At 57.0% G+C, this 23,675-nt stretch overlaps 2 protein-coding genes and 4 non-coding genes across 6 annotated transcripts; 4 read left to right on the top strand and 2 right to left on the bottom strand.

Moving 5' to 3' along the window:
* The first annotated feature begins 836 nt into the window (after positions 1-836).
* On the top strand, positions 837-8,185 carry LOC136284576 (aspartate dehydrogenase domain-containing protein-like). The gene is made up of 7 exons (XM_066174928.1): positions 837-1,532; positions 2,846-2,987; positions 3,544-3,628; positions 5,104-5,253; positions 6,314-6,546; positions 7,731-7,882; positions 7,971-8,185. Exons 1-7 carry the CDS (start codon positions 1,478-1,480, stop codon positions 8,006-8,008), a joined length of 855 nt encoding a protein of 284 aa, XP_066031025.1. The 5' UTR covers positions 837-1,477; the 3' UTR covers positions 8,009-8,185.
* Positions 8,186-8,291: 106 nt separating this feature from the next.
* On the top strand, positions 8,292-14,156 carry LOC136284575 (josephin-2-like). The gene is made up of 5 exons (XM_066174927.1): positions 8,292-8,391; positions 8,999-9,149; positions 10,317-10,442; positions 11,650-11,844; positions 13,967-14,156. The coding sequence occupies exons 1-5, from the start codon at positions 8,370-8,372 to the stop codon at positions 14,064-14,066; spliced, it is 594 nt and encodes a 197-aa protein (XP_066031024.1). The 5' UTR covers positions 8,292-8,369; the 3' UTR covers positions 14,067-14,156.
* Positions 14,157-17,162: 3,006 nt separating this feature from the next.
* TRNAE-CUC (transfer RNA glutamic acid (anticodon CUC)) lies at positions 17,163-17,234 on the top strand. The gene has a single exon. It is a non-coding gene; the product is annotated as a tRNA-Glu (tRNA).
* Positions 17,235-17,945: 711 nt separating this feature from the next.
* TRNAT-AGU (transfer RNA threonine (anticodon AGU)) lies at positions 17,946-18,019 on the bottom strand. Its single transcript has one exon. It is a non-coding gene; the product is annotated as a tRNA-Thr (tRNA).
* Positions 18,020-20,247: 2,228 nt separating this feature from the next.
* On the bottom strand, positions 20,248-20,319 carry TRNAM-CAU (transfer RNA methionine (anticodon CAU)). The gene has a single exon. It is a non-coding gene; the product is annotated as a tRNA-Met (tRNA).
* Positions 20,320-22,225: 1,906 nt separating this feature from the next.
* Positions 22,226-22,307, top strand: TRNAS-GCU (transfer RNA serine (anticodon GCU)). The gene has a single exon. It is a non-coding gene; the product is annotated as a tRNA-Ser (tRNA).
* The last annotated feature ends 1,368 nt before the right edge of the window (positions 22,308-23,675 follow it).

The following is a 23,675-nucleotide window of genomic DNA, read 5'->3' as shown; positions in this document are numbered from 1 at the left end:
GGCACTGCGGCGTTGCCATGGAACGGCGGGGCGAGGGGAGGGGGCGCGGCCGTGGGAATGGCGGGATGGGGGGCGGTTCCCATGGCAACGGGAACAGCGCCGGGGGGGGAAAACGACGGCGCGGGAAGGGCGGTTGCCATGGGAACAGCCGGGGAGGAGAGGACAGCGCGGGAAGAGCGGTTGCCATGGGAACAGCCGGGGAGGAGCGGAAAACGCGGGAACGGCGGTTGCCATGGGAACGGGAACAGCCGGGGAGGAGCGGAAAGCGCGGGAACGGCGGTTGCCATGGGAACGGGAACAGCCGGGGGGAGGGGAATCGCGCCCCACACCGGAAACACTGGGATGGGGGAGGGGGGGGACCCCAAAAATGGGCCCCAGGGGCGCGACCCCCCCCCCAAAAAACGCCCCCAGGCCCCTCCCCCCGCCCCTCCCCCCGCCCCTCCCCCCGGAAGTGCCGCTGGGGTGGGGGAGGGGCGGAGGGGGCAAAGGGCGCTCGGGGCCGCTGGGGGAGGGGCGAGGCCGCTAATTAGTGAGTTCGGGTTAATTAGGGCGGGGAATTAGGGGGGGTTGGGGGGGAATGGAGGGGCCCGGGGTTAATTAGGGGGGAGGGGGTAATTAATGAGGGGAGGGGGAGGGGATTGGAGGGGTTAATTAGCAGGGGGTGGGGTTAATTGGGGCGGTCGGGCGTTAATTAGGTGAATTTGGGGTTGATTAGGGGAATTTGGGGTTAATTGGGGTGTTTGGGGTTAATTGGGGGGGCGGGGGTGATTAATGAGGGGGTAATGAGGGGAGGGGGAGGGGATTTGGGGGGTTAATTAGCAGAGGGTGGAGCTAATTAGTGTTGATTAGGGCGGGTTGGGGTTAATTAGGATGGTTTGGGATTAATTAGGGGAAATTTGGGGTTAATTACGAGGATTTGGGGTTAATTAGGGAAATTTGGGGTTAATTAGGGGTGGTTGGGATTAATTCAGGGGTTCTGGGGATTAATTAGGGAGTTAATTAGGCACTAGTTGTTTGTTACGTGGTCACTTAAGGGTTAATCGGTGTGAATTTGGGCTAATTGGGGCGATTAATAGTTAATCAGGGGTTAATTAGTGTTAATTTGGGTTAATCTTCCTGATTTAGGGGTTAGTTAGTGTAAATTAGGGGTTAATTAGTGTTAATTGGGGGTTAATATGGGTGAATTAAGAGTTATCAGTGTTAATTAAGGGTTAATTATTGTTAATTAGGGGTCACTCAGTGGGAATTAGTGGTTAATCAGTGTGGATAAGTGTTAATTAGGGGTAATCGGTGTGAATTAAGGCCTAATCAGTCATACCTAAGGGTTAATTAGTGTTAATTAGGGGTTAATCAGGGTGAATTAGGAGGCAATCACTGTGAATTAGGGGGCCAATCAGTGCTAATTAAGGGTTAATCCACGTTAATGACGGGTTAATCAGCGTTAATTAGCGCTAATGAGCCATTCCCACCCCAGGCCATGGAGGAGCAGCCGCGGACCCGGCGCGTGGGAATTCTGGGATACGGGAAACTCGGTACTGGGAGGGACTGGGACCACTGGGAGGGGACACGGGGGGCGGCGGTGACAGTGACAATCCCGGTGTCCCCAGGGCAGTTCCCGGTGTCACAGGAGGTGACAGTGACAATCGCGGTGTCCCCAGGGCAGTTCCCGGTGTCACAGGGCGGTGACAGTGACAATCGCGGTGTCCCCAGGGCAGTTCCCGGTGTCACAGGGCGGTGACAGTGACAATCCCGGTGTCCCCAGGGCAGTTCCCGGTGTCACAAGGCGGTGACAGTGACAATCCCGGTGTCCCCAGGGCAGTTCCCGGTGTCACAGGGCGGTGACAGTGACAATCCCGGTGTCCCCAGGGCAGTTCCCGGTGTCACAGGGCGGTGACAGTGACAATCCCGGTGTCCCCAGGGCAGTTCCCGGTGTCACAGGAGGTGACAGTGACAATCCCGGTGTCCCCAGGGCAGTTCCCGGTGTCACAGGAGGTGACAGTGACAATCGCGGTGTCCCCAGGGCAGTTCCCGGTGTCACAGGGCGGTGACAGTGACAATCCCGGTGTCCCCAGGGCAGTTCCCGGTGTCACAGGAGGTGACAGTGACAATCCCGGTGTCCCCAGGGCAGTTCCCGGTGTCACAGGGCGGTGACAGTGACAATCCCGGTGTCCCCAGGGCAGTTCCCGGTGTCACAGGGCGGTGACAGTGACAATCGCGGTGTCCCCAGGGCAGTTCCCGGTGTCACAGGAGGTGACAGTGACAATCCCGGTGTCCCCAGGGCAGTTCCCGGTGTCACAGGGCGGTGACAGTGACAATCGCGGTGTCCCCAGGGCAGTTCCCGGTGTCACAGGAGGTGACAGTGACAATCCCGGTGTCCCCAGGGCAGTTCCTGGTGTCACAGGAGGTGACAGTGACAATCCCGGTGTCCCCAGGGCAGTTCCCGGTGTCACAGGGCGGTGACAGTGACAATCGCGGTGTCCCCAGGGCAGTTCCCGGTGTCACAGGAGGTGACAGTGACAATCGCGGTGTCCCCAGGGCAGTTCCCGGTGTCACAGGAGGTGACAGTGACAATCGCGGTGTCCCCAGGGCAGTTCCCGGTGTCACAGGGCGGTGACAGTGACAATCGCGGTGTCCCCAGGGCAGTTCCCGGTGTCACAGGGCGGTGACAGTGACAATCCCGGTGTCCCCAGGGCAGTTCCCGGTGTCACAGGGCGGTGACAGTGACAATCGCGGTGTCCCCAGGGCAGTTCCCGGTGTCACAGGAGGTGACAGTGACAATCCCGGTGTCCCCAGGGCAGTTCCTGGTGTCACAGGGCGGTGACAGTGACAATCGCGGTGTCCCCAGGGCAGTTCCTGGTGTCACAGCTGCTGTCACACGGTCCCCCGCTGGGGCTGTCGCTGTCCTTTGTCTGGGCCCGCTCCGCGGGGGCGCTGCAGGCGCTGCCCCCCGACCTGCGCCTGGCCGACCTGCGCCACCTGCCCAGCACGTGAGACACCCCGAAACGTCCCCAGCGCCCCTAAATTCCCGAATCCACCCCAAAATGTGCCCAAAACGCCCGAACCCACCCCAAAATGTGCCCAAAACACCCCAAAATGTGCCCAAAACACCCCAAAATGTTCCCAAAATACCCCAAAATGTCCCCAATTCACCCCAAAATGTGCCCAAATATCCCAAAATACCCAAATCCACCCCAAAATATCCCAAAACACCCCAAAATACCCAAATCCACCCCAAAATACCCAAATCCACCCCAAAATACCCGAATCCACCCCAAAATGTCCCCAAAACACCCCAAAACTTCCCAAATTCGCCCCAAAATATCCCAAATCCACCCCCAATGTCCCCCAGGTCCCCACAACGTCCTCATTGTCCCCACTGTCACCAATGCCACCCCCAACGTCCCCAACCCCAAAGTCCTCAATGTCCCCAATGTCCCCGATGTCCCCAATGTCCCCAATGTCCCCGATGTCCCCAGTGTCCCCCAATGTCCCCGATGTCCCCAATGTCCCCCCGGTGTCCCCAAATGTCCCCGGTGTCCCCAGGGGCGTGGACCTGGTGGTGGAGGTGGCCCATCCGTGCCTGGCGCAGGAGCACGGCGAGGACATCCTGAGACACGCCGACTTCATGGTGACATTGGGGACACCGGGGACACCGGGGGGGTTTGGGGACACCGGGGACACTGGGGGGGTTTGGGGACACCGGGGACACCGGGGGGGTTTGGGGACACCGGGGGGGTTTGAGGACATTGGGGACACCGGGGGGGTTTGGGGACACCGGGGACACTGGGGGGGTTTGGGGACACCGGGGACACCGGGGGGGTTTGGGGACACCGTGGGGGTTTGGGGACACTGGGGACATTGGGGGGGTTTGGAGACATTGGGGACACCGGGGGGGTTTGGGGACACCGGGGACACTGGGGGGGTTTGGGGACACCGGGGACACCGGGGGGGTTTGGGGACACCGTGGGGGTTTGGGGACACTGGGGACATTGGGGGGGTTTGGAGACATTGGGGACACCGGGGGGGTTTGGGGACACCGGGGACACTGGGGGGGTTTGGGGACACCGGGGACACCGGGGGGGTTTGGGGACACCGTGGGGGTTTGGGGACACCGGGGACACCGGGGGGGTTTGGGGACACCGGGGGGGTTTGAGGACATTGGGGACACCGGGGGGGTTTGGGGACATTGGGGACACCGTGGGGGTTTGGGGACACTGGGGACATTGGGGGGGTTTGGAGACATTGGGGACACCGGGGGGGTTTGGGGACACCGGGGCCATTGGGGGGGTTTGGGGACACCGGGGACACCGGGGGGGGGTTTGGAGACATTGGGGACACCGGGGGGGTTTGGGGACACCGGGGACACCGGGGGGTTTGGGGACATTGGGGGGGGTTGGGGACAAGGGAACATTGGGGACATCAGGAAGGGGCCAGCAGGGCCAGGGTGACCCACCCAGTGTCCCCAATGTCCCCAACGTCCCCAATGTCCCCATTGATGTCCCCATCGATGTCCCCTGTCCCCAGCTCGGGTCCCCCTGTGCCCTGGCGGACGCTGTCCCCAATGTCCCCGTTGATGTCCCCATCGATGTCCCCTGTCCCCAGCTCGGGTCCCCCTGTGCCCTGGCGGACGCTGTCCCCAATGTCCCCAATGTCCCCATCGATGTCCCCATCGATGTCCCCTGTCCCCAGCTCGGGTCCCCCTGTGCCCTGGCGGACGCTGTCCCCAATGTCCCCATCGATGTCCCCATCGATGTCCCCTGTCCCCAGCTCGGGTCCCCCTGTGCCCTGGCGGACGCTGTCCCCAATGTCCCCGTTGATGTCCCCATCGATGTCCCCATCGATGTCCCCTGTCCCCAGCTCGGGTCCCCCTGTGCCCTGGCGGACGCTGTCCCCGTTGATGTCCCCGTTGATGTCCCCATCGATGTCCCCTGTCCCCAGCTCGGGTCCCCCTGTGCCCTGGCGGACTCTGTCCCCAATGTCCCCAATGTCCCCATCGATGTCCCCATCGATGTCCCCTGTCCCCAGCTCGGGTCCCCCTGTGCCCTGGCGGACGCTGTCCCCAATGTCCCCGTTGATGTCCCCATCGATGTCCCCTGTCCCCAGCTCGGGTCCCCCTGTGCCCTGGCGGACGCTGTCACCGAGCGGCGGCTCCGCGAGGCGGCGGCGCGCGGCGGCCACACCCTGTACGTCCCCAGGGGGGCGCTGTGGGGCTGCGACGACATCGCCAGGATGGACAGCGCGGGGACACTGCAGGTGACACCGGGGGGACACTGATGGGGACACCGGGGGGACACTGGGGACAATGGGGACAATGGGGACATCGCCAGGATGGACAGCGCGGGGACACTGCAGGTGACACCGGGGGGACACTGATGGGGACACCGGGGGGACACTGGGGACAATGGGGACAATGGGGACATCGCCAGGATGGACAGCGCGGGGACACTGCAGGTGACACCGGGGGGACACTGATGGGGACACCGGGGGGACATTGGGGACACTGGGGACAATGGGGACATGGCCAGGATGGACAGCGCGGGGACACTGCAGGTGACACCGGGGGGACACTGGGGACAATGGGGACAATGGGGACATGGCCAGGATGGACAGCGCGGGGACACTGCAGGTGACACTGGGGGGACACTGATGGGGACACTGGGGACAATGGGGACACTGGGGACACTGGGGACACTGATGGGGACACTGGAGGGACATTGGGGACACTGGGGACACTGCCAGGATGGACGGCGAGGGGACACTGGCTGTGAGTGGCCCTGGGGACACCGGGGCCTGTCCCTGACCTTGTCACTGCTGTCCCTGCACTGTCCCCGCACTGTCCCCGCACTGTCCCCACACTGTCACTGTGTCCGGCTGTCCCCCGGCCTTGGGGACAGAGTTAGGGGACACTGTCCAGGTTTGGGGACACTGTCCCCTCAGTGTCCCCTCACTGTCCCCGTGTCCCCAGGCGCTGCAGGTGACAATGACCAAGGCCCCCGGCAGTTTCCGGGCCCAGGGCTGGCCGCGGTGTCCCCATGTCCCCTGTGTCCCCTCAGTGTCCCCTCACTGTCCCCGTGTCCCCAGGCGCTGCAGGTGACAATGACCAAGGCCCCCGGCAGTTTCCGGGCCCAGGGCTGGCCGCGGTGTCCCCATGTCCCCTGTGTCCCCTCAGTGTCCCCTCACTGTCCCCATGTCCCCAGGCGCTGCAGGTGACAATGACCAAGGCCCCCGGCAGTTTCCGGGCCCAGGGCTGGCCGCGGTGTCCCCATGTCCCCTGTGTCCCCTCAGTGTCCCCTCACTGTCCCCGTGTCCCCAGGCGCTGCAGGTGACAATGACCAAGGCCCCCGGCAGTTTCCGGGCCCAGGGCTGGCTCCGGGAGCGCCTGGCGGCCGCGGTGGCCTCGGGGACGACGACGGAGCTGTACCGGGGTCCCCTGCGGCCGCTGTGTCCCCTCGTCCCCAACAACGTCAACACCATGGCGGCCGCGGCCGTGGCGGCGCCGAGCCTGGGCTTCGACGGCGTCACCGCCTGCCTGGTGGCCGACCCCAGGTGTGTCACCTGTGTGTCACCTGTCACCTGTGTCACCTGTGTGTCACCTGTGTGTGTCACCTGTGTGTGTGTCACCTCTGTGTGTCACCTCCTGTGTCACCTGTGTGTGTCACCTGTGTGTGTCACCTGTGTGTGTGTCACCTCCTGTGTCACCTGTGTCACCTGGGCTTCGACGGCGTCACCGCCTGCCTGGTGGCCGACCCCAGGTGTGTCACCTGTGTGTCACCTGTGTGTGTCACCTGTGTGTGTGTCACCTGTGTGTGTGTCACCTGTGTGTGTCACCTCCTGTGTCACCTGTGTCACCTGGGCTTCGACGGCGTCACTGCCTGCCTGGTGGCCGACCCCAGGTGTGTCACCTGTGTGTCACCTGTCACCTGTGTCACCTGTGTGTGTGTCACCTGTGTGTGTCACCTGTGTGTGTCACCTGTGTGTCACCTGTGTGTGTCACCTGTGTGTGTGTCATCTCCTGGTGGCACCATCAGCGTCACTTCCCCCCGCGTCACCCCCGTGTCCCCGCTCATATCCCCCCACTGTCCTGTCACTGTCACCTCTGCGTCCCCTCATTGTCCCCTCAGGGCCACCCCATTGTCACCTCCCTGTCCCCATTGTCCCCTCGGTGTCACTCTCAATGTCCCCTCACTGTCCCCTCGGTGTCACTCTCAGTTTCCCCTCACTGTCCCCTCGGTGTCCCCAATGATGTCCCCACTGTCCCCTCGGTGTCCCCAGTGATGTCCCCACTGTCCCCGCAGTGTCCCCGACTGGCACGTCATCGCCGTGGAGGTGACCGCGGTGTCCCCTCGGTGTCACTCTCAGTGTCCCCAATGATGTCCCCAATGTCCCCTCAGTGTCACTCTCAGTGTCCCCTCACTGTCCCCTCGGTGTCACTCTCAGTGTCCCCACTGTCCCCTCGGTGTCCCCAATGATGTCCCCACTGTCCCCTCGGTGTCACTCTCAGTGTCCCCTCACTGTCCCCGCAGTGTCCCCGACTGGCACGTCATCGCCGTGGAGGTGACCGCGGTGTCCCCTCGGTGTCACTCTCAGTGTCCCCTCGGTGTCCCCAGTGATGTCCCCTCACATTCCCCGCAGTGTCCCCGACTGGCACGTCATCGCCGTGGAGGTGACCGCGGTGTCCCCTCGGTGTCACTCTCAGTGTCCCCAATGATGTCCCCTCACTGTCCCCGCAGTGTCCCCGACTGGCACGTCATCGCCGTGGAGGTGACCGCCGTGGCCGAGGGCGGCCGCGCTCTGACCGTCACCAGCACCCGCCGCAACCCCGCGGGCGCCGGCGACGTCACCGGCAGCGCCACCCGCCACAGCTTCTGGAGCAGCGTCCTGGGTGCGTCACCGTCCCTGTCCCCGGTGTCACCTGTGTCCCCTCAGTGTCCCCTCAGTGTCCCCACCCTCACTCTGTCCCCTCCCCGCAGCCTGCACAGGACACGGCGGCTGCGTCAAGCTCTGCTGAGCCGGAACGCCGGAGGAAACACCGCAGCCGGGGACACTGAAGGGACATCTTGGGGACACTTTGGGGACACTTTGGGGACAATAAAACCCTGCCCGGACCCCGCGGTGGTGGCGCCCTTCTTGTCATGGCGGCGGGGAAGGAGACGCGCTTTGATTGGCGGAAACGCCGCGCGGGGCACGACGGGAGGAAGGGCGCTCCGCCGCTGGGTGGTGACCGCGGCGCAAAACGCTGTGGGAGGAAGGTCAAAGCGCTGATTGGCCAACGAGGCAGGGCGGGAAGAAAGTCGGCGCGCTCCCATTGGCCAGCGCAGCGCGGGGCACGACGGGAGTTGTAGTCGCGGCCTGAGGGGGCAGCGGCCGCCATGGCCCCGGAGGAGGCGCGGGGTGAGGAGGGGGAGGGCGGGGCCGCATTTTGGGGGGTCCCGGGGGGTTTTGGGGGGGGCAGGGAGGGCTCGGGGGGGTTTTGGGGGGGCACGAGGGGGTTCGGGGGGGGGAGGGAGGGGGAGGCCGCGCCGAGGGCCCGGGAGGGGGATTTGGGGTGATCTGGGGGGGATTTGGGGTTCCTGAAGGGGATTTGGGGAGTCCTGGGGGGGATTTGGGGTTCCTGAGGGGGATTGGGGGGTCCTCAGGGGGATTGGGGGGTCCCGAGGGGGATTTGGGGGAATCCCTGGAGAGATTTGTGGAGTCCTGAGTGGGATTGGGGGAGTTCTGGGGGGGATTTGGGGGTCCTGGGGGGGATTTGGGGGCCCTGGGGGAGATTTGGGGGCCCTGGGGGGGATTTGGGGGTCCCGGGGGTCTCTAGGAGGGATTTTAGGGGTCTCTGAGCTTTGGGGGGGGGGGGGATTTCCTGTGGTCTGGGGTAACTTTGGGAGGGTTGGAGGGAATTTTGGGGAGGAATTTGGGGGTCCCGGGGAAGTTTTTTTGGGGGGGGGGGGGGCTTTGGGAGGAACTTGAGCAGACCCGTGGCTCAGGCTGTGCCCCCCTCGCCCAGGCTCCCCCTGCCCCCGGCGGGATTTGGGGGGGGTCCCGGCGGGGCTGTACCACGAGCGGCAGCGCCTGGAGCTCTGCGCCCTGCACGCCCTCAACAACCTCCTGCAGCGGCCCTGGCTCAGCAAGGCCCAGGCCGACGGCATCTGCCGCCAGTGAGACCCCAGACCCAATTCCAGGGGCGCCCGGGGGGCTGGGGAGGGGTCCCGGGGGGCTTTGGGGGAGGTTAAAGGGGTTTCCTGAATTTGGGGAGGGGTCCCGGGGGGCTTTGGGGGAGGTTAAAGGGGTCTCCTGGATTTGGGGAGGGGTCCCGGGGGGCTTTGGGGGAGGTTAAAGGGGTCTCCTGGATTTGGGGAGGGGTCCCGGGGGGCTTTGGGGGAGGTTAAAGGGGTCTCCTGGATTTGGGGAGGGGTCCCGGGGGGCTTTGGGGGAGGTTAAAGGGGTTTCCTGAATTTGGGGAGGGGTCCCAGGGGGGGTTGGGGGAGGTTGGAGGGTGGTTCTGAATTTGGGGAGGGGTCCCAGGGGGATTTGGAGCAAGGGGGGGAAGGTTTCCTGAATTTGGGGAGGGGTCCCAGGGGGCTGGGGAGGGGTCCCGGCGGGCTTTGGGGGAGGTTGAGGAGTGGTTCTGAATCTGGGGAGGGGTCCCAGGGGGATTTGTGGGGAGGGACAAGGTTTCCTGAATTTGGGGAGGGGTCCCAGGGGGCTGGGGACGGGTCCTCGGGAGGTTGGGGGATGGTTCTGAATTTGGGGAGGGGTCCCAGGGGGATTTGGAGCAGGGGGGGGAAGGTTTCCTGAATTTGGGGAGGGGTCTCCCCTGATGTTAATTTGGGTCGGGGTCTCCCCGGGGTTAATTTGGGTCGGGGTCTCCCGGGGTTAATTTGGGTCGGGGTCTCTCCAATGTTAATTTGGGTCGGGGTCTCCCGGTGTTAATTTGGGTTGGGGTCCCCCCGGGGTTAATTTGGGTCGGGGTCTCCCGGGGTTAATTTGGGTCGGGGTCTCCCCGGGGTTAATTTGGGTCGGGGTCTCCCGGGGTTAATTTGGGTCGGGGTCTCCCGGTGTTAATTTGGGGAGGGGTCTCCCCGGTGTTAATTTGGGTCGGGGTCTCCCGGGGTTAATTTGGGTCGGGGTCTCCCCGGGGTTAATTTGGGTCGGGGTCTCCCCTGATGTTAATTTGGGTCGGGGTCTCCCGGGGTTAATTTGGGTTGGGGTCCCCCTGGGGTTAATTAGGGGAGGGGTCTCCCGGGGTTAATTTGGGTCGGGGTCTCCCGGGGTTAATTTGGGGAGGGGTCTCCCGGGGTTAATTTGGGTCGGGGTCTCCCCAGGTTGGCCCCCAACTCGCGGCCCAACCCCCACCGCAGCCCCCTGGGCACGGGGAACTATGACGTCAACGTGGTGATGGCGGCGCTGGGCACGCGCGGGCTGGCGGCCGTCTGGTGGGACAAACGGCGGTGAGACCCCTCCCCAAATTGGGGACAGAACCCCGAGACCCCCGACCCAAATTCCGGACCACCCATGGGACCCCCGACCCAAATTCGGGACATCTCCGAGACCCCTCCCCAAATTTGGGACCCCAAAACCAAATGGGAACCTCTGCAATTTCTCTCTGTGGGTGTATTGGGACAAACGGCGGTGAGACCCCTCCCCAAATTGGGGACAGAACCCCGAGACCCCCGACCCAAATTCCGGACCACCCATGGGACCCCCGACCCAAATTCGGGACATCTCTGAGACCCCTCCCCAAATTTGGGACCCCAAAACCAAATGGGAACCTCTGGAATTTCTCTCCGTGGGTGTATTGGGACAAAAGGTGGTGAGACCCCTCCCCAAATTGGGGACAGAACCCCGAGACCCCCGACCCAAATTCCGGACCACCCATGGGACCCCCGACCCAAATTTACGACATCTCCGAGACCCCTCCCCAAATTTGGGACCCCAAAACCAAATGGGAACCTCTGGAATCTCTCCGTGGGTGTATTGGGACAAAAGGTGGCGAGACCCCTCCCCAAATTGGGGACAGAACCCTGAGACCCCCGACCCAAATTCGGGACTCCCTCTGGGACCCCCGACCCAAATTTACGACATCTCCGAGACCCCTCCCCAAATTTGGGACCCCAAAACCAAATGGGAACCTCTGGAATCTCTCCGTGGGTGTATTGGGACAAAAGGTGGCGAGACCCCTCCCCAAATTGGGGACAGAACCCTGAGACCCCCGACCCAAATTCGGGACTCCCTCTGGGACCCCTGACTCAAATTTGGGACTTCTCCGGGCCCCCAGACCCAAATTTCGGACCCCTCCCGGGACCCCCAAATCAAATTTGGGACCTCTCCGAGACCCCTGCCCCAATTGGGCACCTCTCCAATCTCTCCTTGCCCCTTGCTGGCCTTGGGGTCGGCACAAGCGACCGCGGGACCCCTCCCCCAAATTCCAGACGCCCCCTCCCCAAATTCCGGGACCTCCCCACCCCAATTTGAGACCTCTCCGAGACCCCCGACCCAAATTCGGGGGACCTCACAAACCTCTCCTTGTCCCGCCGGCCGACGCGAAGCGGCGACGCTCCTCCCTGTAAATTAACCCGCGCCCCCTCCCCTAATTAACCCGCGCCCCCTCCCCTAATTAACCCGCGCCCCCTCCCCTAATTTGGGGCGTCCCCGCAGCCCCCTGGAGCGGCTGTCGCTGCCGCACATCCTGGGCTTCCTGCTCAACGTGCCCTCGCGGGTGACCCTGGGCGCGCTGGCGCTGCCGCTGGCGCGCCCGCACTGGCTGGGCGTGCGACGGCTCGGCGACACCTTCTACAACCTGGACTCCAAACTGGCCGCGCCCGCCGCCATCGGCGCCGAGCCGCAGCTCAGGTTGGGACCCCCGACCCCCCAGCTGGGGAGGTCTGCGAGACCCCCGACCCAAATCGGGGACTCCTCTGTGAGCGCCCCCAGCCCCATTGGGGATCTCTGGAATGTCGCCGTTCTCACCTGGGGTGTTTTGGGATGAAAGGTGGTGGGATCCCCCCGCCCTGAATTTGGGCTAGAACCCCGAGACCCCAGACCCAAATTGGGGAGTCCCACTGGGAGCCCCCCGACCCAAATTTGGGAACTCTCTGAGACCCCCGACCCGAACTGGGGACGCTCCCCCTCCCCAAGCCAATTGGGGATCTCTCGAATCTCGCCTTTCTCCGTGGGTGTGTTGGAATAAAAGGTGGTGGGACCCCTCCTCAAATTAGGCATGGAACCCCGAGACCCCAGACCCAAATTCGGGAACTCTCTGAGACCCCCGACCCAAATTCCGGACCCCTCTGTGACCCCTAACCGCTATTGGGAATCCCTCTTGTCACCTGGGGCGTGGCATTGTCGCCTGTTTGTCACCTGTTTGTCCCTCGTTTGTCCCCCGTTTGTCACCCCTTTGTCCCCCGTTTGTCCCGTTCGTCCCCCCTTTGTCACCCCTTTGTCCCCCTTTTGTCCCCGTTCGTCCCTCGTTTGTCCCCCATTTGTTCCCCATTTGTCCCCGTTTCTCCCTCGTTTGTCCCAATTTGTCCCCCGTTTGTCCCCCATTTGTCCCCATTTGTCCCCATTTGTCCCCGTTTCTCCCCCGTTTGTCCCGATTTGTCCCCCGTTTGTCCCCCATTTGTCACCCATTTGTCCCCCGTTTCTCCCCCCCGTTTGTCACCATTTGTCCCCGATTTGTCACCCATTTGTCCCCAATTGTCCCTGTTTCTCCCCCGTTTGTCCCCCATTTGTCACCATTTGTCCCCCATTTGTCCCCCGTTTGTCACCCCTTTGTCCCCCATTTGTCACCATTTGTCCCCCGTTTGTCACCCCTTTGTCCCCGTTTCTCCCCATTTGTCCCCGTTTGTCCCCATTTGTCCCCGTTTCTCCCCGTTTCTCCCCATTTGTCCCCATTTGTCCCCCGTTTGTCCCCGTTTGTCCCCATTTGTCCCCATTTGTCCCCCGTTTGTCCCCGTTTGTCCCCGTTTCTCCCCATTTGTCCCCATTTGTCCCCATTTGTCCCCATTTGTCCCCGTTCGTCCCCATTTGTCCCCGTTCGTCCCCGTTTGTCCCCGTTCGTCCCGTTTGTCCCCGTTTGTCCCCGTTTGTCACCCATTTCTCCCCCGTTTGTCCCCGTTTGTCCCCGTTTCTCCCCATTTGTCCCCATTCGTCCCCATTTGTCCCCATTTGTCCCCATTTGTCCCCGTTTGTCCCCGTTCGTCCCCGTTCGTCCCGTTTGTCCCCGTTTGTCCCCATTTGTCCCCATTTGTCCCCGTTTGTCCCCGTTTCTCCCCATTTGTCCCCATTTGTCCCCATTTGTCCCCATTTGTCCCCATTTGTCCCCGTTTGTCCCCGTTCGTCCCCGTTCGTCCCGTTTGTCCCCGTTTGTCCCCATTTGTCCCCATTTGTCCCCGTTTGTCCCCATTTGTCCCCATTCGTCCCCATTTGTCCCCATTTGTCCCCGTTCGTCCCCGTTTCTCCCCATTTGTCCCCATTCGTCCCCATTTGTCCCCATTTGTCCCCGTTCGTCCCCGTTTGTCCCCGTTCGTCCCGTTTGTCCCCGTTTGTCCCCATTTGTCCCCATTTGTCCCCGTTTGTCCCCGTTTCTCCCCATTTGTCCCCATTTGTCCCCATTTGTCCCCATTTGTCCCCGTTCGTCCCCGTTTCTCCCCATTTGTCCCCATTCGTCCCCATTTGTCCCCATTTGTCCCCGTTCGTCCCCGTTTGTCCCCGTTTGTCCCCATTTGTCCCCATTTGTCCCCATTTGTCCCCGTTCGTCCCCGTTTCTCCCCATTTGTCCCCATTCGTCCCCATTTGTCCCCATTTGTCCCCGTTCGTCCCCGTTTGTCCCCGTTTGTCCCCATTTGTCCCCATTTGTCCCCATTTGTCCCCGTTCGTCCCCGTTTCTCCCCATTTGTCCCCATTCGTCCCCATTTGTCCCCATTTGTCCCCGTTTGTCCCCGTTCGTCCCCGTTCGTCCCGTTTGTCCCCGCAGGGAGTTCCTGCGGGCGGCGCTGGCCAAGGGACCCTCGGAGCTGTTCGTGGTGGTGCCGCGGGAGGTGGAGGAGGCGGGGACGTGGCTGAGCCCCGAGTGACACCCCAGGGGACACCCGAGGCTGGCACCGATGGCTTTGGCCCGGGAACGACCCAATTTGGGGGGGGTTGGGTTTTCCCGAAGCTAAGGAGCCCCCTGGGGTGCCCGGGTGGTGTCGGCGTCACCTGGGTGTCACCTGGGTGTCACCTGGGTGTCACCTGGGGGCACCTCCAGGCCCTTCAATCGCTCCCCGAAAAGGATTAAAAGTGACTTGGCAGCTTTGTGTCCTTGCGGTTGTAGCAAAATCCCCGGATTTCACCCCAAAATCCCCGGATTTCACCTCAAAATCCCCAATTTCACCCCAAAATCCCCGGATTTCACCCTAAAATCCCCAATTTCACCCCAAAATCCCCAATTTCACCCCAAAATCCCCAAATTTCACCCCAAATTCCCAAATTTCACCCCGAAATCCCCAAATTTCACCCCAAATCCCCAAATTTCACCCCAAAATCCCCGGATTTCACCCCAAAATTCCCAAATTTCACCCCAAAATCCCCAAATTTCACCCCAAAATCCCTGGATTTCACCTCAAAATCCCCAATTTCACCCCAAAATCCCCAATTTCACCCCAAAATCCCCGGATTTCACCCCAAAATCCCCGGATTTCACCCCAAAATCCCCAAATTTCACCCTGAAATCCCCGGATTTCACCCCAAAATCCCCAAATTTCACCCCGAAATCCCCGGATTTCACCCCAAAATCCCCAACTTTCACCCCAAAATCCCCAATTTCACCCCAAAATCCCCAACTTTCACCCCAAAATCCCCAACTTTCACCCCAAAATCCCCAAATTTCACCCCGAAATCCCCGGATTTCACCCCAAAATCCCCAATTTCACCCCAAAATCCCCGGATTTCACCCCAAAATTCCCAAATTTCACCCCAAAATCCCCAAATTTCACCCCAAAATCCCCGGATTTCACCTCAAAATCCCCGGATTTCACCCCAAAATCCCCAAATTTCACCCCGAAATCCCCGGATTTCACCCCAAAATCCCCAAATTTCACCGCAAAATCCCCAAATTTCACCCCGAAATCCCCGGATTTCACCCCAAAATCCCCAAATTTCACCCCGAAATCCCCGGATTTCACCCCAAAATCCCCGGATTTCACCCCAAAATTCCCAAATTTCACCCCAAAATCCCCAAATTTCACCCCAAATCCCCAAATTTCACCCCAAAATTCCCAAATTTCACCCCAAAATCCCCAAATTTCACCCCAAATCCCCAAATTTCACCCCAAAATCCCCGGATTTCACCTCAAAATCCCCAAATTTCACCCCAAAATCCCAAACTTTCACCCCGAAATCCCAAACTTTCACCCCAAAATCCCCAATTTCACACCAAAATCCCCAAATTTCACCCCGAAATCCCCAAATTTCACCCCGAAATCCCCGGATTTCACCCCAAAATCCCCAAATTTCACCCCGAAATCCCCGGATTTCACCCCAAAATCCCCAAATTTCACCCCGAAATCCCCGGATTTCATCCCAAAATCCCCAAATTTCACCCCAAAATCCCCGGATTTCACCCCAAAATCCCCAAATTTCACCCCAAAATCCCAAAATTTCACCCCGAAATCCCCGGATTTCATCCCAAAATCCCCAAATTTCACCCCAAAATCCCCGGATTTCACCCCAAATCCCCAAATTTCACCCCAAAATCCCCAAATTTCACCCCAAAATCCCCAAATTTCACCCCAAAATTCCCGGATTTCACCCCAAAATCCCCGGATTTCACCCCAAAACCCCCAAATTTCACCCCAAATCCCCAAATTTCACCCCAAAATTCCCAAATTTCACCCCAAAATCCCCAAATTTCACCCCAAAATCCCCGGATTTCACCTCAAAATCCCCAAATTTCACCCCAAAATCCCAAACTTTCACCCCAAAATCCCCAATTTCACCCCAAAATCCCCAAATTTCACCCCGAAATCCCCAAATTTCACCCCGAAATCCCCGGATTTCACCTCAAAATCCCCAAATTTCACCCCGAAATTCCCAAATTTCACCCCGAAATCCCCAAATTTCACCCCAAAATCCCCAAATTTCACCCCGAAATTCCCAAATTTCACCCCGAAATCCCCAAATTTCACCCCAAAATCCCCAAATTTCACCCCGAAATCCCCGGATTTCACCCCAAAATCCCCGGATTTCATCCCAAAATCCCCAAATTTCACCCCAAAATCCCCGGATTTCACCCCAAATTCCCAAATTTCACCCCGAAATCCCCGGATTTCACCCCAAAATCCCCGGATTTCACCCCAAAATTCCCGATTTTAACCCCAAAATTCCCGATTTTAACCCCAAAATTCCCGAATTTAACCCCAAAATCCCGGATTTTAACCCCCAATTTCCCGATTTTCCCCCCCTCAGCGCCGGGGGCGGGAAAGGCGAGATGGGGGCGTTACCAAACATCACATTCGCGCTCTGATTGGCTCCTAAACTTGATTGACATCTGATCTTAACCCTTGCAGCCAATCACCGTGCCGGAACCGCCCAGCTCAAAATCCCCCCATCTCGCCCCAAAATCTCCACATTTCGCACAGAAATCCCCGAATTTCCCCCGCCGACCGGAGAATTCCACCCCCAAATCCCCGAATTTTTCACCAAAATTCCGGAATTCTTCCCCAAAATCCCCGAATTTCCTCCCCTCAGCGCCGGGCGCGGGAGGCGGGGAAAGCCGGGCCGGGGGGCGTGACCGCCGCGGGCCCGCACTCTGATTGGTTCTCCGCAGTGTTTGACACCCTCTCCGGACTGGCGCAGCCAATCAGCGCGCGGCATGCGTGTTCGGCGCCGCGCAGCTCAAAACCCAGGAATTTACACCCGAACTACGCGGGGGTTTTGCCCCAAATCCTCGAATTCCGCCCCAAAACCGCGAATCCCACCAAGGAACCCCCAAATCCCGCCCCAAAATCCCCGGGATTCCCCCCACGGAGCGGGGAGCAGGAGGCGGGAAAACTGAGGCGGGGGCGTGACTAACGCCGAGCCGCGCTCTGATTGGCTCTCCGCCTCGATTGACATCCCACCGGAACAGGTTTAACCAATCAACGCGCGTGTTGATGGCTGTGGGGCGGCCGGCGGAAGATCGCTGGCGGCCTTCCCTGGTGGTCTAGTGGTTAGGATTCGGCGCTCTCACCGCCGCGGCCCGGGTTCGATTCCCGGTCAGGGAATGAATCACGCCCCTCTTTTCTTTTTTCTTTTCTTTTTTTGTTTTTTTTTTTTTCTTCTCATTTTCTTTTTTCCTTTCCTTCCCTTTCCCTTTCCCTTCCCTTTCCCTTTCCCTTTCCCTTTCCTTTCCTTTCCTTTCCTTTCCTTTCCTTTCCTTTCCTTTCCTTTCCTTTCCTTTCCTTTCCTTTCCTTTCCTTTCCTTTCCTTTCCTTTCCTTTCCTTTCCTTTCCTTTCCTTTCCTTTTCTTCTCTTTTTCTTTTTTCTTTCTCTTTTCCTTGCCTTTTTCTTTTCTTTTCTTTTCTTTTCTTTTCTTTTCTTTTCTTTTCTTTTCTTTTCTTTTCTTTTCTTTTCTTTTCTTTTCTTTTCTTTTCTTTTCTTTTCTTTTTCTTTCTTTTCTTCTCTTTTCGTTCTCTTCTCTTCTCTTCTCTTCTCTTCTCTTCTCTTCTCTTCTCTTCTCTTCTCTTCTCTTCTCTTCTCTTCTCTTCTCCTTTCGGTTTTTTTTCTTTTCTTTTCGTTTTTTTTTTCCCCCCCAACTTATTTCCGCTTCCGATTTTGTTCCCAACCGCTCGCGGGGCTTCTTTTGCTCCTCCCCTATATTTGGCCGTTTCATTTAAAAATTACTTATTACATTAAATAAATAAATAAATAAATAAGTGACGCAATGCGTGAGGAAAAGAACGGGAAGAATATCGCGATGTCGCGACAGGCGGGCGAGGCACCGCTGGGATTCGAACCCAGGATCTCCTGTTTACTAGACAGGCGCTTTAACCAACTAAGCCACGGCGCCGCGCGTTCTCCGCGCCGCCCTCGGACCCCAAAACCCTTCCCAGGACATTCCCCCCACCTGCCTGAGCCCCCCAAAAAACCCGAATCCCCCCACCCCAAAAAAGGGGGAAACCCCAAAACCCCGATTTCCCCATTAAAAACCCCAAAAAAACCCGAATCCCCCACCCCAAAAAAGGGGGAAACCCCCAAAACCCCCCGATTTCCCCATCCCCCCATTAAAAACCCCAAAAAAAACCCGAATCCCCCACCCCAAAAAAGGGGAACCCCCAAAACCCCCGATCTCCCCATCCCCCCATTAACCCCCCCCCCAAAAATCCCGAATCCCCCACCCCAAAAAAGGGGAAACCCCAAAACCCCGATCTCCCCATCCCCCATTAAAAACCCCCAAAAAACCCGAATCCCCCACCCCAAAAAAGGGGGAAACCCCAAAACCCCCGATTTCCCCATCCCCCCATTAACCCCCCCCCAAAAAACCCGAATCCCCCACTCCAAAAAAGGGGGAACCCCAAAACCCCCCGATCTCCCCATCCCCCATTAAAAACCCCAAGAAACCCGAATCCCCCTCCCCAAAAAAGGGGGAAACCCCAAAACCCCGATCTCCCCATTAAAACCCCCCCAAAAACCCGAATCCCCCTCCCCAAAAAAGGGCGAACCCCCAAACCCCGATCTCCCCATCCCCCATTAAAACCCCCAATTTCCCAAGCCCAAAAAGCGGAGACCCCTCCCCCAAAAAACCCCCAATTTTTCAACCCCGAAAGGAGAAAATCCCCACAATTCCCAACCCCCAAAAAATAGGAGACCCCCCCTCGAAAACAAAAACAACCAAAAAACCAATTTCTTAACCCCAAAAAGGAGGAGACCCCAAAAAACCCCAAATTTTCCACCCCAAAAAGGCGGGACCCCAAAATTCCCGACCCCGAAGAAGGTTCTTTCTATTCTTTTACTTTATATTTTTTTCCCGGTTTTATTTTATTTTTTCTCCCTCGTTTTCCTCACTCCTTTTAAAACCTTTTTTTTTTCTTCCCCTCCATATTTTGTTTTTTTTTTTTTCTCCGCACTTTTCTCGATTTTTTTAAAAAACATTTGGAACGTTTTTTCCAATTTCCCGGTTTTTGGAAAACTCCGTTTTGCCTTCCCCGCCCTCCTGAAAAAATGGATTTAAACGGGAGAATTGAGGGGAGGAGGGAAAAACGGGGAATTATGAGGGGGAAAAGTGGGAAAATGGGATAATCGAGGGGGAAATGGAATGGTTGAGGTGGGAATTGAGGGAAAGTGGGGAGAGTTAGGGGGGAAAAGCGAGGGGAAAGTGAGGCGGAAATCGGGGAAATTCAGAGGGGAAAAAGGGCAAATAAATGGGGAAAATTAGGGGAAAAAATGAGGGGGAAAAAGAGGGAATTTGAGGGGAAAAGTCGGGAAAAAAATGAGGGGGAAAGGGGAAATTTGAAGGGGGAAAAATGGGGAAATTGAGGAGAAGGAAAGGGGAGAATGGAAAAACTGAGGGGGGAAAGAGGAAATGATGTTTAAAAGGGGGAAAATTGAGGGGGAAAAAGGGGGGAAGTGAGGGGGGGAATAGGAAAAATGAGGGGAAAAGAGAAAAAAAATGGGGAAAAAAGAGGAAAAAAAGAGGAAAAAAAACCCTAAAAAGAAATGGAAAAAAAACCCTAAAAAGAAATGGAAAAATTGAGGGAAAAACCGGGGGGAAAAGGGGGGAGGGGGGGAAGGAAAATTGAGGGGAAAAGGGAAAATTTAGGAAAAAAGATGGGAAAATTGAGAGGAAAAAAAGATAAAAGTGAGGGGGGAGCCCCCCGAAATTAAATGGAAAATTTGAGGGGAAATGAAGGTGAAACCGGGAAACTGCCGGGGAAAATCGGGAAATTGAGAGAAAAACCGGGAAAATTGGGGGGGAAAACGGGGGGAATTGGGGGAAAATGGGGGAAATGAGGGGGAAAAGGAGGAGGAAGAGGGGAATTTGAGGAAAAAAAAAAGGGGGGGGTGGAATGAGGGGGGAAAATGGGGAAATTGAAGGAAAAACCGGGAGAACTGAGGGGAGCGGGGAGAAAAAACTGGAAAAAAACCCAAAATTTCAAGAAAACCTCCGAAATTAAATGGAGAAAATGAGGGAAAAAAACTAGGGAAGAGGAGTGGAAAACCGGGAGGAGCGCGGGGAAAAGCGGGAAATTGAAGGGGAAAGGGGGAAAATCTGTGGGAAAACGGGAAAAATTCGGGATTTAGCAGAGGATGGTTTCGATCCATCGACCTCTGGGTTATGGGCCCAGCACGCTCCCGCTGCGCCACTCTGCTGCTCCCGCGGTACCTCATTAATTCAATCCCAATTAACCAAAATTAACGCCACCGCCACTAAAAATTCCCGACTCATTTCCCCTGGATGCCGCCGCTTTTTTTTTTTTTTTTTTTTTAATTTTTTTTCCCGGTTTTTTATCCCCATTTTTGCTTCGATTTTTTTTCCCCCCATTTTTAAATTTTTTTTTTTTTTTTCCTTTTTACCAAAAGTTTTTTTTCCCTCTTTTTATAGTTTTCCAGGGTTTTCCTCCCCTTTTCCCATTTTTTCCACCATTTTTTCCCGGATTTTTTTTTTCCTTTTCCCGGTTTTTTTTCACCTTTTTCCCCCTTCCCCCCTTCCCTTTTCCCATTTTTTTTCCACTTTTTTTTCCCTTTATTTTTTCCCTTTTTCCCTTTTTTTTTTTTACCTTTTCCCTCTTTTTATTACAAATTTCTGGGTCCGCAGGGGGAGTTTAGGAAATCCCGGATGCAGAAGAGGCGAAAAGGGAGGAAAATTTGGGGGAGGGAGGGAAAGGAAAAAAATTGTGGGGAAAAAAAGAGAAAAATGGGAAGAGAAAAAAGCAGAAAATTGTGGGGGGGAAAAGGGAGAACATCGAGAAGAAATAGAAGCGGAAATTTGGGGGAAAAAAAGGAGAAATTGGGAAAAAAATAAAAGAGAAAATAGGGGGGAAAGGGAGAAAATTGGGAAAAAATGAAAGGAGGAAATTGGAGAGAAAAGGAAGAAAATTGGGGGGAAATGAAAGAAAAAATTGGGGGAAAAAAAAGGAGAAAATTGGGGAAAATAAAAAGAGAAAACTGGAGCAAAATGGGAAAAGAATTGGGAAAAAAATAAAAGGGAAAACTGGGGGAAAGTAAAACCAGGAAATTGTGGGGGGGGAAAGGGATAAGGCTGGGAAAAATAAAAGGGAAAAAAATGAAAAAAAAATAAAGCAGAAAATTGGGGGGAAATGGGAGAAAATTGGGAAAAAATGAAAGGAGAAAATTGGGGGGGAAAAGGGAAAAAAATATTTGGGATAAAAGAGGAAAGATTGGGGGGGAAGGGAAAAATTGGGGGGAAAAGGAGAAATTTGCAGGAAAAAAAGGGGAAAATGGGGGGAAAGGAGGAAATTCGGGGAAAAGAAGGAAAAAAAGGAAATATGGGGGGAAAAAATGGGGAAAGGGGGGTCAGGTGAGGGTGGGGGATGGGCAAACCCACCCAAAATCCCCTCCCCTGTCCCCGAAACCCCCCAGGACCCCCCAAACCCCCCAAAATCCCCAAAATCCCCCTCCCCTGACCCCCTAAATCCCCTCTCCCCAAATCCCCTCCCCTATCCCCAAAACCCCGCAAACCCCCCCAAAAACCCCCCAGACCCCCCAAAAATCCCCCCAAACCCCCCAAAATCCCCCCAAACCCCCCAAAATCCCCCAGACCCCCAAAAGCCCCCAGACCCCCAAAATCCCCCAAAACCCCCAAAATCCCCCAAAACTCTCCAAAATCCCCCAGATCCCCCAAAACCCCCCAGATCCCCCCAAAACCCCTCTGAACCCCCAAAATCCCCCAGACCCCCCAAACCCCCCAAAATCCCCCCAAAATCCCCCAAAACCCCCCCAAAATCCCCCCAAAATCCCCCAGACCCCCCCAAACCCCCCAAAATCCCCCCAAAATCCCCCAAAACCCCCCAAAATCCCCCCAAAACCCCCCAAAACCCCCCAAAATCCCCCCAAAATCCCCAAAACCCCCCCAAAATCCCCCCAAAATCCCCCAGACCCCCCCAAAATCCCCTCTTGGCGCTGCCGGGATTCGAACCCGCGCTCTCCCCAGCTCAAACCCCGCCCAGACCCCGCCCTCGGGCCACGCCCCTTCCCCCGCTCCGGCCACGCCCCCTTTGCGCGCCGCTTGGGGCCGGGGCGCGGGCGCGCAGCCGCGGACGAGGTGGCCGAGTGGTTAAGGCGATGGACTGCTAATCCATTGTGCGCTGCACGCGTGGGTTCGAATCCCACTCTCGTCGGCGGCGGGTGCGCTTTTTGGGGGGAAAAACCTCGGAATTGGCTTTTTGGGGGAAAAAACCTCGGAATTGGCTTTTTGGGGGAAAAAACCTCGGAATTGGCTTTTTTGGGGGGAAAAACCTCGGAATTGGCTTTTTGGGGAAAAAACCTCGGAATTGGCTTTTTGGGGGAAAAACCTCGGAATTGGCTTTTTGGGGAAAAACCTCGGAATTGGCTTTTTGGGGGAAAAACCTCGGAATTGGCTTTTTGGGGGAAAAAACCTCGGAATTGGCTTTTTGGGGGAAAAACCTCGGAATTGGCTTTTTGGGGGAAAAAACCTCGGAATTGGCTTTTTGGGGAAAAAACCTCGGAATTGGCTTTTTGGGGGAAAAACCTCGGAATTGGCTTTTTGGGGGAAAAACCTCGGAATTGGCTTTTTGGGGGAAAAACCTCGGAATTGGCTTTTGGGGAAAACCTCGGAATTGGCTTTTTGGGGGAAAACCTCGGAATTGGCTTTTTGGGGGAAAAACCTCGGAATTGGCTTTTTGGGGGAAAACCTCGGAATGGCTTTTTGGGGGGAAAAACCTCGGAATTGGCTTTTTGGGGGAAAACCTCGGAATTGGCTTTTTGGGGAAAAACCTCGGAATTGGCTTTTTGGGGGAAAAACCTCGGAATTGGCTTTTTGGGGGAAAAAACCTCGGAATTGGCTTTTTGGGGGAAAAACCTCGGAATTGGCTTTTTGGGGGAAAAAACCTCGGAATTGGCTTTTTGGGGAAAAACCTCGGAATTGGCTTTTTGGGGGAAAAACCTCGGAATTGGCTTTTTGGGGGAAAAAACCTCGGAATTGGCTTTTTGGGGGAAAAACCTCGGATTGGCTTTTTGGGGGAAAAAACCTCGGGATTGGCTTTTTGGGGGAAAAAACCTCGGAATTGGCTTTTTGGGGAAAAACCTCGGAATTGGCTTTTTGGGGGAAAAACCTCGGAATTGGCTTTTTGGGGGAAAACCTCGGAATTGGCTTTTTGGGGGGAAAAAACCTCGGGAATTGGCTTTTTGGGGGAAAAAACCTCGGAATTGGCTTTTGGGGGAAAAACCTCGGAATTGGCTTTTTGGGGGGAAAAACCTCGAATTGGCTTTTTGGGGAAAAACCTCGAATTGGCTTTTTGGGGAAAAAACCTGGGAATTCGTGGTTTTATTAGGGTGAGCGCAAATCCTGGAAGCCCCCGGGGTTGGATTTACAATCTCAGCCTCGTCGGGAAATGCGGGTTTGGGGGAAAATCCCCGATTTTTGGGGAAAAAAAAAATTTGGGGGGGAAAACACCGATTTTTGGGGGGGAAATCTCCAATTTTTTGGGAAAAAACACCGATTTGGGGGGAAAGCTCCGATTTTTTGG

The sequence above is a fragment of the Chamaea fasciata genome, unplaced genomic scaffold (assembly GCF_029207755.1).
Source record: "Chamaea fasciata isolate MVZ Bird 193981 ecotype frontalis unplaced genomic scaffold, bChaFas1.0.hap1 SCAF_1145, whole genome shotgun sequence".
NCBI lineage: Eukaryota > Metazoa > Chordata > Aves > Passeriformes > Sylviidae > Chamaea > Chamaea fasciata.
The sequence above is the reverse complement of the archived record's forward strand: the minus strand, read 5'-3'. Positions and strand labels throughout refer to the sequence as shown.

Coding starts and splice junctions, on each gene's coding strand:
- LOC136284576 (XM_066174928.1), top strand. CDS start 1,478: ATGGAGGAGCAGCCGCGGACCCGGCGCGTGGGAATTCTGGGATACGGG. Junction 3,629..5,103: donor TGAGACACGCCGACTTCATG/GTGACATTGGGG, acceptor CCCTGTCCCCAG/CTCGGGTCCCCCTGTGCCCT. Junction 5,254..6,313: donor ACAGCGCGGGGACACTGCAG/GTGACACCGGGG, acceptor CCGTGTCCCCAG/GCGCTGCAGGTGACAATGAC.
- LOC136284575 (XM_066174927.1), top strand. CDS start 8,370: ATGGCCCCGGAGGAGGCGCGGG. Junction 8,392..8,998: donor GGCCCCGGAGGAGGCGCGGG/GTGAGGAGGGGG, acceptor CCCCTCGCCCAG/GCTCCCCCTGCCCCCGGCGG. Junction 9,150..10,316: donor GCCGACGGCATCTGCCGCCA/GTGAGACCCCAG, acceptor GGGTCTCCCCAG/GTTGGCCCCCAACTCGCGGC.